At 48.1% G+C, this 16,409-nt stretch overlaps 1 protein-coding gene across 1 annotated transcript; it reads right to left on the minus strand.

Moving 5' to 3' along the window:
* Nucleotides 1–4,872: 4,872 nt before the first annotated feature.
* Mt3 (metallothionein 3) lies at nt 4,873–6,388 on the minus strand. Its single transcript, XM_052728992.1, has 3 exons — nt 6,202–6,388; nt 5,927–5,992; nt 4,873–5,105 (listed from the first exon to the last, which is right to left on the minus strand). The coding sequence occupies exons 1-3, from the start codon at nt 6,230–6,232 to the stop codon at nt 4,996–4,998; spliced, it is 207 nt and encodes a 68-aa protein (XP_052584952.1). The 5' UTR covers nt 6,233–6,388; the 3' UTR covers nt 4,873–4,995.
* Nucleotides 6,389–16,409: the final 10,021 nt, after the last annotated feature.

The following is a 16,409-nucleotide window of genomic DNA, read 5'->3' on the forward strand; positions in this document are numbered from 1 at the left end:
AAGTTGGGGAGGAAAGGGTTTATTCGGCTTATGTTTCCATATCACAGTTCATCACCGAGGAAAGTCAGGACAGGAACTCAGACAGGGGAGCAGTCTGGAGGCAGGAGCTGATGCTGAGGCCATGGAGGGATGCTGCTTACTGTCTCGTCCACCATGGCTTGCTCAGCCTATTTTCTTATAAAACAGCAGTTCTCAACCTGAGGGTCTCAACCCCTTTGGGATTGAATGACCTTTCATAGGGTTGCCTAAGACCATCATAAAACACAGCTATTTATATTATGATTCATAACCATAGCAAGTTATGAATACAAGTTATGAAGTAGCAATGAAAATGATTTTATGGTTGGGGGTCACCACAACATGAGAAACTGTATTAAAGGGCTGCAGCATTAGGAAGGTTGAGAACCATTGTTATAGAACCTAGGGCCACATGGCCAGGGATGGCACCACCCATGATGGGCTGGGCCCTCCCCCATCAATCTCTAAATAAGAAAATGTCCTATAAGCTTGAGTGCTTACAGCCCGATCTTCTGGAGGCATTTTCTTAATTGACATTCCCTCCTCTAAGATGACTCCAGCTATATCAAGCTGACCTAAAACTAGCCAGTACATTTGTTTTCCCTCTTTTGGAGTGCTGGGGATCAAATTCGTTCCCCTGTGCATGTTAGTAAGCACTCTGCTGCTGAGTTATATCCCAAGCCCTGTAGGAGGGTTAAATGGTCCCTAATACCCAGTCTATGGAACTGGCTAGGTTTTCATTTCTCACAGAGAAAGATCTAATAATGATCTCCTGATTTTTTTTTCCAAAGACAAGGTTTCACTATGTAGCCTTGGCTGCCTGGTGACTCACTATGTATACCAAGCAGTCCTCAGACTTGCGACAATCCTCTGCCTCTGATATTGCAGACCACATCTTGATTTTATTTGGGTGGTTGAGAGAGAGAGAGAAAAAAGATAAGCTGTAGTGATCACTTGCATATTTAAAAATTAAACAAGCGAGACGTGGTGATACATGCAATTCAGCATACAGAAGGCTGAGGCAGAGGAACTGAGCATTCGAAGTCAGCCTGAGCTACAAAGCATGCCCCAAATTAGTCAAACAAATGAAGCCTAACCCTCTTGAGTCTCCAGGAAAATTCCATTTCCTTCCTATGCATACGTATCTCTATCCAAGTATATATCAATATGGTGGATTTTGTTTTCCATTTTTACATAATTTGTTCCACATATACTGATCTGCAGTTTTTTTTTTCAACTTATAAGTTGAACTTAAGGTTCATTATTAACATGTTTAATCTTGATTATCAACTTGACAGGATACAGAAATGCTTAGGAGACAAACTTCTGGGCAGGTCTGTGAGGGAGTTTTCAGATGAGGTTAATAGAGGTGGGGAGACGCACTCTAACTATGGGGAGCACCATCCCACGGGCTGGGGTCCAGACTGAATGAAAAGGAGACCGTGAGCCGAACACCAGCATTCATCTCTGCTTTCTGAGTGAGGATGCATGCGGTGCAACCAGCTGCCTCTCACTGTCGCCATGGCTGCAGCTATGGACCCTGCCTTCACTGTGAACCAAGAGAAAGCCTGCCTTCCTGAAGCTTTCTTTGCATAGGGATGAGGAAACTAATTCAGAGGTTGAGGCAGGAGGATTGCAACTCTATAGCTTGTCTGAGCTGCAGAGTGAGAGGAGAGGGAGAGAGAGGGCGAGGGAGGGCTAGAGAGGGAGAGGGAGGAAGAGAGAGTGAGAGCAGAGAGAGGGCAAGGGAGGGAGAGAGAGGGCGAGGGAGGGAGAGGGAGGGAGAGAGGGGAGAGGAAAGGAGAGATGGGGAGAGGGAGGGAGAGAGAAGGAGGGCGAGGGAGAGAGAGAGAGGGAGAGGGAGGGAGAGAGAGGGAGAGAGAGGGCAAGGGAGGGAGAGAGGGAGAGAGAGAGAGAGGGAGAGGGAGGGAGAGAGAGGGAGAGGGAGGGAGAGGGAGGGAGAGGAAGGGAAAGGGAGGGAGAGGGAGGGAGAGACGGGGAGGAGGAAGAGGGGGAAGGGGAAGGAACACATCCTATTTTTAATTCTTTTGACTATTTACCCAGAGGTGGAATTGCTGGATCATAATTCTATTTTTATTTTTATTTTTATTTATTTTATTTTATTTTTTTGGTTTTTCGAGACAGGGTTTCTCTGTGTAGCTTTGCACCTTTCCTGGAACTCACTTGGTAGCCCAGGCTGGCCTCGAACTCACAGAGATCCGCCTGGCTCTGCCTCCCGAGTGCTGGGATTAAAGGCGTGCGCCACCACCGCCCGGCCATAATTTTGTTTTTAAATTTTGAGGAACAGCTGGACTGTTTCCCATAGCAGCTATCCAAGTTTTTATTCCCACCAGCATAATGCAAGGATCATAGTTTCTCCACACTGTGGTCAACACTGTTCTATTTTATTTATTTTTGTGGGTTTTCTAATTAAAATATTTATTTTGTGTGTATAGGTATTTGGTCTGCATTAAGTCTGTGCACCATGGGTGTGTGGTGCCAGGGAAGCCAGTAGACAGCATCGGGTCTCCTGGGAATGGGGAGTTATAGACAGTTGTGAGCTGCTATGTGGATGCTGAGATTCAAACTCAGGTCCTCCGTCAGAGCAGCCAGTGCTCTTAACTGCTGAAGCATCTCCCCAGCCTGTTTTGGTGTATTTGAGACAGGTTCTTGCTATATAACCCAGATTGTCCTGAAACTCCTTTTGTGTCAGCCTTCCAAATGCTGACATCACAAGGCTGTGACACCAGGCCCAGTTTGTTTCGTACTAGTCACCTTTAAAGGACAAGAAGTTATTAGTTGCTCTGATTTTTTTTTTGTAATGTTAGACAAGCCAGAAGACTGAAAACAATGCATAGTTAAACACAGGGTCCTAGTCTTAAGGCTTGAATTCTCATCCTGGTTTTGGTAAATTCTAGTGCTGTGACCCCTATGCACATTACCGTGGGCTCCACTGCCCCCTATAAAATGGATGTAACATCCACATAGATAGATAGAGTGGTAAGGTTCAGCAAGATAATATACCTAAAGGACACAGCGCCAGGTAAGCATCCATCTGTCAATCCCCAGCAGTCATATAAAAAGCTGGTGTGGTGGTGCATGCTTGTAATTCCAGCACTGAGGAGACAGAGGTGGGCAGATCTGTGGAGCTGGTTGACCAGACAGTGCAGCTGAACGGGAGTGCCTCAAGTTCCAGTGAGACCCCATCTCAGAAAACAGGGTGGACGACAGCTGAGGATGTCTGACTTCCACGTGCATATGCACATCTAAACACACACACACACACACACACACACACACACACACACACACACACACACACACACATGCACACAAATATACATACTATTTAATTTTTGAGGCACAGTCTAGCTGCATAGTCCAGGCTGGTCTTGAACTTCTAGACCTTCTGCTTCAGCTTCCAAATGTGGGAATGTGCCACCATACGTGGCAATCTTTTTTTTCCTTTAAAATGTGGCTATACCCCAAAGTGAAAAACACTCTCCTGTTTTCCCTCTCCCAAATCTCTTTCTAGCTTTTGATGTTGCCTCTCTGTGTTTATATAGGTTAAGATTTGTTTGTTTGTGATACACAAAGGGTGGCCAATTGTTCTAACAGCCTGCCCTAACTAGTGAGTGTCTCTTTCCCTGTTGATTTTCTCCAACTTCTAACTGTACAGGGGTCTGGTTTTGCATTTTAATTTATTTTTATTTTGTGTGTGTGTGCATGCGTGTGTGTGTGTGTGTGTGTGTGTGTGTGTGTGTGTGTGTGTGTGTGTATGCACATGCCGTGGTGATTGTATACAGGTTAGAGGACAACTTTTGGAAGATGATTCTCTTTCCATCATGTGGGTTCTGGGAACTGAACTCAGGTCACAAGTGCCTTTATGCACTGAGCTGCCACCTCATCAGCCCAAGGGTCTGCTTTTGGGCTTTTTGTATTTGGCTGATCGAGTCTAGAGTCAGTACTATCCCTTCCCAGAGCTTTGGAACCAGGAGGTGGCCGGTTGGAGTGAGCATCTTTTGAAAGCTGCCCTTTAAACTCAGCCTGTTAGAGTACACAGCAATCGTGGTGGCGAGCTTTTGAATGGAATGTCCTGAAAAACTAAGTTGGAGGGAACCTGATGTGTTTACAGCCCTGTATTCCCTCACAGGGTAGCTTCAGCCACCCCACTGTCTATTTCTCCTGTTTCAGGCCACCCAGGTGGGGCTGCGAGTTCTCTTTCATTAAGGACTGACCATCTTAGGATACAAGTTCTTATTACCATACTTTTCCTTGAAAAGGCGGGGTGGGGGTGGGGAGTTGGAGACAAATAGCCAAACCAAATGAGGTTTGAAAAGCGACCAGCAATCTGTGTTGGGGAGACAGGCTGGCTATTCAGGGAGGTGACCTTGGAAACACAGTTGATGATCTGCCAAGATGAAGTCCAGGGCCACCCAGGACTCTCCTCTAATATCTGAAAGCTGGCAGTTTTGTAGGAACAACCAGAAAATTCCAGAAATCCCAAGTGTTTGGGGCCAGAGGCTTGTTTTAATTACCTGTCGCCCCATCATACAGATGATGAAGTTTTAAGGGTGGGAAGATAAAGCTCTTTGGGTGTGGCTTGCCATCTTCTCCCAGAACCGAGACGGACTTCGAGGGATGGAGTGCCACATGCGTGTGTGTGTGTGTGTGTGTGTGTGTGTGTGTGTGTGTGTGTGTGTACATACGTGCACTGTCTCCAGGGCTCTGTCCTAGTCTCTAACAGATGGAAGCCTAAATCTCAGGCTTCTTCTTTTTGCTGGATGAGTTCCATGGAGTGGGATCCCTCACCCTTCCAAGTCCTTCCCACTTGAAAAAGAGACCAGTCTTCGGTTCATGCTGTGCATGGGATTTATTCACATTCCCGAGCAAGCAGCCAGAGAAGGGGACCATAGTCATGCCCCACCACGGATCCCCAGCGCTATTTACATAGTCGGTGGAGGAGGGGCTCGGTCCTCACTGGCAACAGCTGCATTTCTCCGCCTCTGCCTTGGCGCCCTCGTCACCTTTGCACACACAGTCCTTGGCACACTTCTCACATCCTGCAGGGCAGCAGGAGCAGCAGCCTGTAGATAAAAGGGGGTGGGGGTGGGGGAGTGTGTGTGTCCAGTCTGATGCCCTCATCCGTCTCCATCGAAGGGGAGGAGAAAGGAGTTTGGAAGCTGGGGAGTCACCGGGCTTTGGCCAGTACGGGTTGCCTGTCCCTTCCATACTGTCCTGTGAGGTCTGACAGCATCTGGGGTGCTGCAGTTGCTGCTGGGCTTCTCTAGACAGTCCCAGCGCCTTGGGTGGGTGCTAGGGCATCCCCTGGGAATGCCGGGCTCAGGCCTGGGCTGAGGGAGAGGTGGGTATTAAGGAGAAAGCAGGAGACTTGCCCCACCCATAAGGCTGGAGGGTCAGGGACGGTGCTGAGGCCAGGACAGCCATGGGATTCTTGCCTAGTCACACCCGAGAGAAGGGAGCCTTGCTCCCACCTCTGCCCCTCCTCCCCCAAGCATACTCCATTGCGGTGAGCTGGAGAGGGCAAGTTGAGGAGAGCCCCAAGGCCTGAGAGGGGCCAAAGAACTGCAAGTCTGGAGCTGACCCCCCCCCAAAAGTCTATATTGGGGCTCCCCAGGCACTGGAAACATTGAAGAGTGGGGCTCGAGCCGGGGCTTAGCTGTGGTCAGCTACCTTTTGATGTGTTCCGGAAATTCATCAAGATATCCCCTCCCACACACTCCGGCCTACTGTGTTCACATCGGTTGATCCAGCCGCTGCAGGATCTGAAGGTCTGCAGCAGGGAGCTTTGCTACCGAGTGTCTCAGGGGTGGGACGGATGCCGCGGGGCTAGGGTGGGCAAAGGAGGGGTGCGGGGCGAGGGTGGGCAAAGGAGGGGTGCACTCACTCTTCTTGCAGTTGGTGCATTTGCAGCCCTCGCACTTGCATTTGTCCGAGCAGGTGCAGGAACCACCTAAGAGGGCACACGAAGGGTTAAAGTAGGAAAACCTGGCGTCCCCGGCCTTGAAAGTAGATGGGTAGCCAACTCCCGTTATCTCCATCACAGGGTTAAAGATGAGCCACAAGGGGCTCCTCCCTCCAATGCCCTTGCGCCTGAAGACACAGGAGTGGGGTTCTTTGCCGGTAAAGGACAAGGTGCTGCAGGAGCGGGAGGGGGCTCACCAGTAGGACAGGGGCAGGTCTCAGGGTCCATATCCAGGCCAGCTGCCGCGAGAGACCGTAGCTTGGCTCCTCCAGGCAAACGGACGCGCGGTGTAGCTAGGACAGCAGGTGGCAAGGCTTTTATAGCCCCGGGCGGGGGCGCGCAAGCAGCGGCTTGGTGGCGCCCGCCTCTGCGCACGGCGCCTGCTCTCTCTTGTGTGCGCGCTGCGGCAGCTGTCCCCGAGTCTCCATCAAGTGTCCCACCCTACCGGATGTCCACTCCCCGCCGCCGCTGCAGCCGGCTCCCTAAGGGTGCCTGCACGTACCATCTTTGCAAGTGGAGAGAGACAAATTCATTTTGGGCTTTCCCATCGATTCTCCTCCCCCTTATCCTAGAATTCTCGATCAGTTTGGTCCACATGGGATGCTGAGGTGGGAGCAGAAAGAAATCTTTCTCAGCGAGCCTGCCACTGACCAGCGCAGCAGTGCGCAAGGGCACTTCCAAGATCGCTCAAGAAGGATGGAGTGTGGAGGCCGGCAGCTTGGTGGGAAGAAGACACGAGGCCTCTCCTGACACAGCATTTCCTACACAACCCTTCCACGGGACCCTGAACACCTCCTTCGCCCAGACCAATTTTACAGAGACACCCCCTAGGGACCACCGCTTCTCTTTAGAGGTGGCTGGACACCGCTTCTCTTTATTGTTGAGACAGGGTCTTAGCCCAGCCTAGTCTCGAACTTGTTATGCAGCTGAGGAAGACCTTACACTGTAATCCTTCTGGGATCAAAGGCATGCACCACCAACCCTGGCTTTAGTTTTAGTTTTTTTGAGACAGTGGGTGTGCTGTATAGGAAGACCTTGAACTCTTAATTCTCTCATGACCCAGGTGGCCATCTTAAACTCAGGATTCTCCTGCCTCAGTCTCCTGAGGGCTGGGATAATGAGCACGCAACAGCAATTTGGCCTCGGACTTCAGTTTTGATGACGTGTGTGTGTGTGTGTGTGTGTGTGTGTGTGTGTGTGTGTGTGTATGTGTGTGTGTGTGTGTGTGTGTGTGTGTATGCATGTTTTACCCATCGATTACCCGGACCTGCTCTAATTGTCCATCAGACAAATCTGAGCCTCTCTTCCTAATCTGAACTGGACAGTGGCCTTCAAATGGCTGGGCCAAGGACAGGTGTGCACATGCACACATAGACCAGCGGCGGATATTGGTGCCCTCTGTCACTTTTTGCCTTACTGCCTGGAGATGGAGTTTCTCATTGAACTGGAAGCTTGGCCGGTTCAGCTAGGCTGGCAGGCTGGGGGTTCCCAAGATCCACCCGTCTCTGCCCACCAGTGCTGGGGTAATAAGCCAGAGATCCGAACTCAGGTCCTCCGAGCTTGCATAGCAAGTGTATTTACCAACTGGGCTGTTTCCCTAGTCATCTAGGGTCTTCCTTTGTTGGACCCATGTATGTTGGTCCTTGAGTCCTAATCCTGACACTCTGGAAGGATAGTCTGTGCCTGTGGTCCCTTTGCCTGTGATCGTTGTCTCTCTCCACCCCACCCCCCACCCCCAGATTCCCTCCCTCCCTCTTACCCTTTCTCCCTCCTTTTCTTTCAAGACAGGGTCTCACTGCGCACGCTGTGTAGCAGGTGCTGAGCTTGCAGTACTCTTGGGCCAGCCTCCGGGTGTTGGAACTGCAGGCGTGTGCCCCCAGGCCTGGCTCTGCTTCGGGTTTCACTCACCTTACTTTCTCCGTGAGAACCTCCAGTCACTATCAGCCTTTTGTTTTCTCTTTCTATCACGGGCTCTATGTTCTTGCTCCTCTCTCATAGGCTGACCTGTAAATTGGGATCCTCCCGGCTCAGCTTCCAGAGCACTGGGATTATGTGCAATTACATCTATTTTCTGAGCAGCCTGTTCCGTGCGTGTCTCTCTGTGTGGGGAGCACTGTGTGTGTGACCACGCACATGGAGGCCAGAGATGGACTTCATATGTCTTGCTCTCCATTGCTCTCTCACTGAACCTGGAGCTGATTGATTCAGCAAGACTTGCTAGCCCACAAGCCTCAGGGTCTTCCTGTCTCCTCCTCCTCAAGGCTGAAATGACAGAGATATACTGTCACCTTTAGCTTTTGAATGTGAGTGCTTGGGATTGAACACAGGCACTTTATGCTTATGTGGAAAACACTTTACCAAACTGAGCCATTTCCCCAGTCCTGAGCAGCATCTTTTAAATTCTTTGTTTTGGGTCTTGTCTCACAGTGCTGGGAATTATATCCAGAGCTGCATACCAAGTATGAAGCTACTGAGGTGTACCACTGGGCTATGCCTCCAGCCTGCTTAGGATTAGAACACACATCTCAGCCCCCAGTACTCCTAACGCCCTGCCTTGCTCTGTCTTTCCTTTCTTCATAGCATTTAACACCTTTTTACATATATATTGCTCACTCGTGGGTAATGTTTCAAGTTCTCTGCCCCTCCCCATAACCCCGACCTATGCAGGTAAGAGCAGCCATCTTTGTTTCTGTCCACTGGTGTGCCAAATTAAGTTTCCATCCACTGTGTACACCTGTGCCTGGTACACAGTCCCTTCCAGAACACAGTTAACAAATGAATGACCTTTCATGACCTTGCTGACTGGGTTCATTTGTCCTGTGCCTTCACCACTCACTAGACATATCGGTAGCTTGTGTTGCTCAGGGGAAAGTGGTAATAATATCCGTCGCTACTTTACGGATTCCTCAGGACTTTCAATGGGTAGCACACGAAAAACACTGAGAAGAGAGCCCCAGCCACGCTGGCTGTGACCACTTATAAACAAGCAAGTCCCATGTGATCCCAGCTTCACAGTCAGTCCGAGCTCTGTGCTTCTGGAATGGGGGTCTGTAGGCAGGAGCTTGTGTGTCCCTGGGGTCACTCACAGCCGGCTTCACGCCACACCCTCCCAGCAATCCGGGATAAGGGAGTTTATGGAGATCTACCTTTTTAGGTAGATTGATTTCAACAGGCAGGGCCAGGTAGGCTGAGGGGTGGAGAACAGCCAGGGTCACACCTACCCAGAGTGGAAAATCCCCAGGTGATTTCACAAAAGCCCAAGGAACCAGGCGAGTCCTACACCCGGGTCGAAGTTGATCCAGTGCTGGATTAAGATTTCTTTGTTCTCAGAGTTTCCCAGTTTACTGTGCTGGGACTGAGCAGTTGGCCAGGGTTTCAGGAACCTCCGCAAACAGTGTTCAGAACAGAAGAACGCTTGCACATCTATCTGCCTCTCCGCAGATGCAGTCTTTTCTCAGAGTGACTGCAGCGTTATCAGAGTGAACGGCAGCTAATGAGGGTTTGCCTGGCCGCTGAAGCTGGGGTGAGGAATACTGATTGAGGACCACTGTGGGTTCTAGCCTTAGCTTCCCTAGTAGGTAGTTTTGTGAACTCAGGAAGCCTCATCCCGGTTTGGACACAAGTTTTCACGTGGGTTTACCAGATGACTGCTAATGGCTCCCACAAACAGTGCCTCCACGGTGGGGAGCCGCAGTTACCGCGTGCCAGGTACCCTGTAGGCCACGTGGAGTTAGGCATGCTACAAATTTCTGAGACTACTTTCAATTCTGCTGTTTTGGTAAGTGGGGAAACCGAGGCTGAGAGAAATCAAGTGACTTGTCCTAGAGGCAGACTCAGGACTTGAATCCAGGTCCAGCGCTCTTCAGCCTGCCCTGACGTATTTCGGTTATCCGGTTTTTTAGCCCACAGCCTGGCCATAACACTGTGGTTTCCACAGTAAAGAACATCAGAATTCCAACCTCATAACCCCCAGGTGGTAGGTTCTTCACTACAAACAGACCTTAGTCTGGCCCAGGGTTCTTTCTGCTATGTTAGGGACCTCACTCTTCTCTTCAGGGAACTAGGTGCTAGGCCTAGGCCAGTTGTGAGCCGTAATAACTAGACCCAGAATGCCTGAAGTCAGATGATGGTGATGGTGGTGGTGGTGATGGTTGGTGGTGATATTGTCGATGATGATGATTTGGTTTTTTGAGACGGTCTCTCTCTATGTAGTTTTGGCTGTCCTGGAACTAGCTCTGTAGACCAGGCTGACCTTGAACTCATGGATCCTTCTATTTCTGCCACCTGAGTGCTGTGATTAAAGGCGTGTGCCACCATGCCTAGCCTGTCACCAGATTATTGATGTGTATGAGGTTTTATCTTTGAGTTGGTGAAGTGGCCCTCCCTCCCAGTCCTGACGGTGCTCTACTCACCCTAGGGTTGGGACAGCGATGCTGAGACACCTGAAAACTCATGTCACAGCTATCTCTTATTTTAGCAGATGAAAGGATGAGAGAGAACGTGAATGTTTGCCAGAGTCACACAAGAGTGACATGAAGCTAGAATTCAAACTCTCGACTCCAAATCTGGTTCCTGCTTCCTCAAATGACACAACTGTATATATAAATCAATCCAGAATCCCTTGTTGACTTCTGAACCAATCTCCCAGGTTGTTTTAAGGAAATTCAACTCAGTGCTGTCTTGAATGCCTCTCCCATGTTGCCCCAGCTCTCCCCCACCCCTTTTCACACACAGAGGCTGGAGGAGGCCGGAAAGGGACAAGGGAGGGAAAATTGGGAAGCCGCAGCACCTACGAGAACTTTCAGGGCTTTGCTTGCTGTTTTGGTATTTGTCTCCATGGTTACCCACCACTTCTGCCAAATGATTCAGTGTCTCAACAGCAATGACACAGGATTCCTTTTAAAAATAAATTTCAGCACAATAATAGGCCAGCTGATAGGTGATCATAACTAAATTTATGTGCTTCTCAAAGGACAGTAGGCAGGGAGGTGTTATTTCTACCAGTCTGGAGTCTGGGTGCTTAGATCCAATAGGCTCCAGGTCAGTTCTTTGCCCTTCCTGTGTTCCCCGAGCCTAGGACCATTTACTGCCTTCCTCTGTACCTGACCTAACAGCTTTTTGACCATTGGGTAAATTGTTTGGAATGCACAAATCACTGATTTCACTGATTTTTGCTGTTGTTTACTTGTTTATTTATTTATTTTGATACAGGTTTCTCTGTGTAGTCCTGGTTGTCCTGGAACTCACTCTGTAGACCAGGCTGGCCTTGAACTCATGGAGATCCACCTGCCTCTGCTTCCTGAGTTCTGAGATTAAAGGCATGTGCCACCACTGCCCAGCTAGGGGCTAGTACTTTATAAGAGCCCTTCAAGAATGGGTCATGAATAGAGTCAGAGTGGATTCAGTGTGAATTAATAAACTTACCATGGGTTCCCCACCATTTTGCTTTTCCTAATGAGTGATACATTTCAGATTTTATTTCATGTCCAAAAATTTATGAGCACTGCCTTAATCCAGCTGCCATGCAAAGTGGTATAATGATGAGTAAGATAATGTCCATTTTCTTCAAAATTCCAAAGTCTAGCTGAAAAGAGAGCTATTTCATCCAAAATCAATATGTAGGAGCTAGGTATAGTGACATAAACCTAGAACCACAGCATTTGGGATACTGAGGCAGGAGGATTGGGTGTTCAAGGCCAGCTTGGCCTATATTGCAGGACCCTATCTCAAAAAACCAAAACAACAATTTAAAAGTACGTAGTAAGATAAATGATGCCAGGAGTCTCCTTAGAGTGGCAATACCAGGGCTTTTTAGCATCAACAATATTTCCTCTCCCCTCTTACAATTATTAGTTTTCACGGTGTGGAGACGGGGCTTCACCCAGTATCAAAGTTCCCTCTTATACTATCACCTTACTTCAGTGGTCCTCACCTGTGGGTGACCGTGCCTCATCCCCCAGGGGTGTTCAGTAATGTCTGACGGCAGCTAAGTGAGCAGACACCCTTAGAGTCAGCCTCCTATGCTAATGCACCTTCAAATGTCCCTTGCCTGGTTTTAGCTAGAATCTTTTTGGGGAGGAAGAAGCTGAGCATGCCCAGCACTGTCCCCATCATCCATCTTTAGCTCTCAAGCTGAGCATGCCCAGCACTGTCCCCATCCTCCATCTTTAGCTCTCAAGCTGAGCATGCCCAGAAGTGTTCCTGGCTCCATTTTAACTGTTCACATGTGTGCTCCATAACCTTGAGCTAAGCACACTTAGGAATGTCTCCCATCTTTCCTTCTTGAATTGTGACCTTCAACTAGCATGCTTAGTAAGTACACCCTAAACTGAGCATGCTCTCTCTGGAAGGCTCCTGCCTCTAAATGCTCTCCCATGTGAATATGCACAGGCTCCCTGAACAAAACCCCCACAATTCCTTGGAGAGGGCACTGCTTTGGAAATACGTCCAGTGCTGTTCTTATGTGCTGTAGGTAACAAACTTTCCCATTCTTTGGTTTTCTGGTTGTGCTATTGGCTTTTGCTCTCAAGTAGAACCTACTGCATTCAGTTACATCTGGAACCCTTGGTGACTGCCCGCCTTGGCTGTGGTGATGGAGTGAGGTATGATACTGCTGTAATGTGACAGCGAGGGGCCAAGGACACTGTAGTGCCCAGGGCTGTCCTACAGTGCCCAGGAGCATCTGACTCCATGTGTCATCAGCGTCAAGGCTGGGAGACACTGCCTTACTCTAACAGCCCTGCTGTGGGTTAGAGCTCAGACGTGGAAGCGCGCCAGGGAGTCAGGCATGCTATGCAAGCTCTACTCTGTCACTACTCTGCAGCTTTAGGCTCTATCAGTGTAGCTAGAGTTTTCCTGCCTGGCCCACAGTCAGGACAAATCTCTCTCACCCGCCAGTCCCAAGCCGCTCAAACCCGATCAAGTAAACACAGAGACTTATATTGGTTACAAACTGTATGGCCGTGGCAGGCTTCTTGTTAACTGTTCTTACAGCTTAAATTAATCCATTTCTATTAATCTATACCTTGCCACGTGGCTTGTGGCTTACCGGTACTTTACATTTTCCTTATCCTGATGGCGGCTGGCAGTGTCTCCTCCACCCAGTTTCCTGTTCTCTCCATTCTCCTCTCTGTTAGTCCCGCCTATACTTCCTGCCTGGCCACTGCCAATCAGTGATTTATTCATTGACCAATCAGCAACACATTTGACATACAGACCATCCCACAGCATATCAGATGTCATGACTACCCTCATCTCTCTGACAAGAGCATTTGAGATGAAATAAGGGAAAGCAAACAAGAGTCCCTGGGCCAGTGATTTGCAGAGGCAGATGGACAGTAAAGCTGGGACCATAGGAGTCAAATGGTCCAGATTCTGAAATTTGCCACAATAGTTTCAATTCCAAGTATTTTGTCTTTTCTATTTCTTTGAAAGTAAATTTGAACCAAATGTGATCGATCTCTTATGCCTACTAATCCCAACACCTTGTGTTTAATCTCTTGTATGGAGTAATACCTTGTCTCAAAACCCAACAATACTGAGCCAGAGAGATGGCCCAGTAGTTGAGAACACTGACTGCTCTTCCAAAAGACCTGGGTTTGATTCCTGGCACCCATGTGGCAGCTCAGAACCATTTGTAACTCCAGTTCCACCAGGCAGGAAAGTGATGCACATACACGGAGACAAAAAATAATAATAATTAAATTAAAAAAACCCAAAGTAAATAGTTCTTTCAAAAATAAGTAACACCTTGGTCTAGTTCTCCTCCTGGTTTTTGCTTGTTTTGTTTTTTGAGGCAGAGTCTTGCCATATAGCCCAGGCTGGCTTCTAACTACCAACTGGCCTGCCTCAGCATCTCTCAAGGCTTATCTGGGATCGCAGGCATGTGCCGCCATACCCAGCCTCATCTAGATCTTGATCCTTTTCCTGCTGTAGAATATTAGGTTAAGATGTGTTACATTCATTTATGCTGTGGAATATTTGTTTAATGATGCAAAGATGTGTTGCATTTTTTTTTTTTTTTTTTGGTTTTTTCGAGACAGGGTTTCTCTGTGTAGTTTTGCGCCTTTCCTGGAACTCACGTTGTAGACCAGGCTGGCCTCGAACTCACAGAGATCCACCTGGCTCTGCCTCCCGAGTGCTGGGATTAAAGGCGTGCGCCACCACCGCCCGGCGTGTTGCATTCTTTTATGTTGCATTTGTTTAATTATGTAAAGCTGTGTTACTTCGCCTGTCTAAAATACCTGATTGGTCTAATAAAGAGCTGGATGGCCAATAGTTAGGCAGGAGAGGGATAGGCAGGGCTGCCAGGCAGAGAGAATAAATAGGAGGAGAAATCTAGGCTCGAAAGAGGAAGGAGGAGAGAGAAAAGGAGAAGAGGACACCAGGACCAGTCACCCAGCAACACAGCCAGCCATGGAGTAAGAAGAAAAGAAAGATGTATAGAATAAAGAAAGGTAAAAAACCCAGAGGCAAAACATAGTTAAAGAGAAACAGGATAATTTAAGTTAGAAAAGCTGGCTAGAAACAAGCCAAGCTAAGGCTGGGCACTTATAAATAAGAATAAGTCTCCATGTGCCTCGGCCAGCGGGGTCTCAACGGAGGCAACCCACCTGCGGGAGAGAATGAAAGGGATGGGGAGACATGAAGGAAGACAGCAAGACAGGGTTCTGATCAAGCTGCAAATTTTATTCTCCTCAGCAAGGCTTATATAGCATGAGAGGGGGAGGGGGCAGGAAGGAGGGAAGGGGTGCAGGATGTGCCGGACGTGCAGTTGAGGGGAGATGTGCAGGTGAAGGAGGACGTGCAAGTCGTGAGGCTGTAGGATGTTGTGCTAGGTGGTAAGGTCAGGGCCCATTGTTCTGTTGCTATGCTACCTGACCGCGGGATGTTCTTTATCTTTGGGAGCATCTGGTTTAGGGCCTGTGGCTTGTTCTCTGGCCTAGCTAGTACTTTTCCATGGTTCATGTTTGGTCCCTGACATCCGTGTATTTATTTGGGAGTTGGGTAGTGGGCCCCTGAAGAGTAAAACAAAACAAAACAAAACAAATCCAAAAACCTACATTTTCCTCCCTTTCTTTGTTGTAAAAAATTTGGGGGGAAATTAACAATTACATACATAATCTTTTCAAATACAAAGCAAAAAAGGAGACCACAATAACATTGATTTACAAATGACATTTCCTTTACTCTGTGGTAGATCGTTAATATCTGCCTATGATCTTAATTGCATGACAAATTTTATTTTAATAGTGTTATCCCACAATTTACCTACTAACCATCTTCTTTTGGACTTAAAAATTCATTATTATTATTATTATTATTATTATTATTATTATTATTATTATTTGTTTTTTTGAGACAGGGTTTGTCTGTGTAGCTTTGCGCCTTTCCTGGATCTCGCTCTGTAGCGCAGGCTGGCCTCGAACTCACAAAGATCTGCCTGGCTCTGCCTCCCGGGTCCTGGGATTAAAGGCGTACGCCGCCGCCGCCGCTGCCACCGCCGCCACCACCACCCAGCTATTATTATTATTATTACTATTATTATTATTGTGTGTGTATGATGTGTGGCACATCATCCCACACATGTGGACATCAGTGGACAACTTTTAAAAGTCACTTCTCTCTTTTCACCTAGGTGAGTCCCAGGCATTGAACTCTGGTCACCAGGCTTGGCGGCAGCACCTCTGTCCACTTACCTGTCTCATTGGCTCTGGGACACATTGGGGGGAGGGAATTTTTGTTACCTCCAAATCTTCACTATTCTAATCCACATCATAACATACATCCTGTCAGCATCTGTGTTTATATACTTACTGTTTTTGTCCTTAGGATTTAACTTTCTTCTCCTTCTCCTCCTCCTCCTCCTCCTCCTCCTCCTCCTCCTCCTCCTCCTCCTTCTTCTTTTTTTCTTGGTTTTTTAAGACAGGGTTTCTTTGTGCAACAGTCCTGGCTGTCCTGGAACTTGTTCTGTAGACCAGGCTGGCCACAAACTCAGAGATCCACTTGCCTCTGCATCCCAAGTGCTGGGACTAAAGGTGTTCACCACCACTGCCCAGCAAGATTTAACATTTAACAGAATTTTTGTTTCAAGGATGTGTACCCTTTTTTCCTTTTCAAATGTACTTACTTCTTCTAAACATACTACTTAAGTAAATTTCAAAAAACTAAATCTGAGAAGTAAAAACATATATTTCTTTTATCTGTGATCTAAATACAAACACCATTGATGTTTTAGATATTTCACTTCGTGTTCTGTGTGGCTTGTTCAGAGAACACTGCTGAGAACAGTCTGGGTTCTGCCAACTTGAGAGACAGAGGTAGGAGTCTTACTGGAGTCCAGGAATTCAAGATCCTGGACAACAAAGTGACACCCATTCCCCCCAAAAAAGGTGGGCTCAGTGGC

Source organism: Peromyscus californicus, unplaced genomic scaffold, assembly GCF_007827085.1.
Source record: "Peromyscus californicus insignis strain IS unplaced genomic scaffold, ASM782708v3 Scaffold_8__1_contigs__length_139910024, whole genome shotgun sequence".
NCBI classification, from domain to species: domain Eukaryota; kingdom Metazoa; phylum Chordata; class Mammalia; order Rodentia; family Cricetidae; genus Peromyscus; species Peromyscus californicus.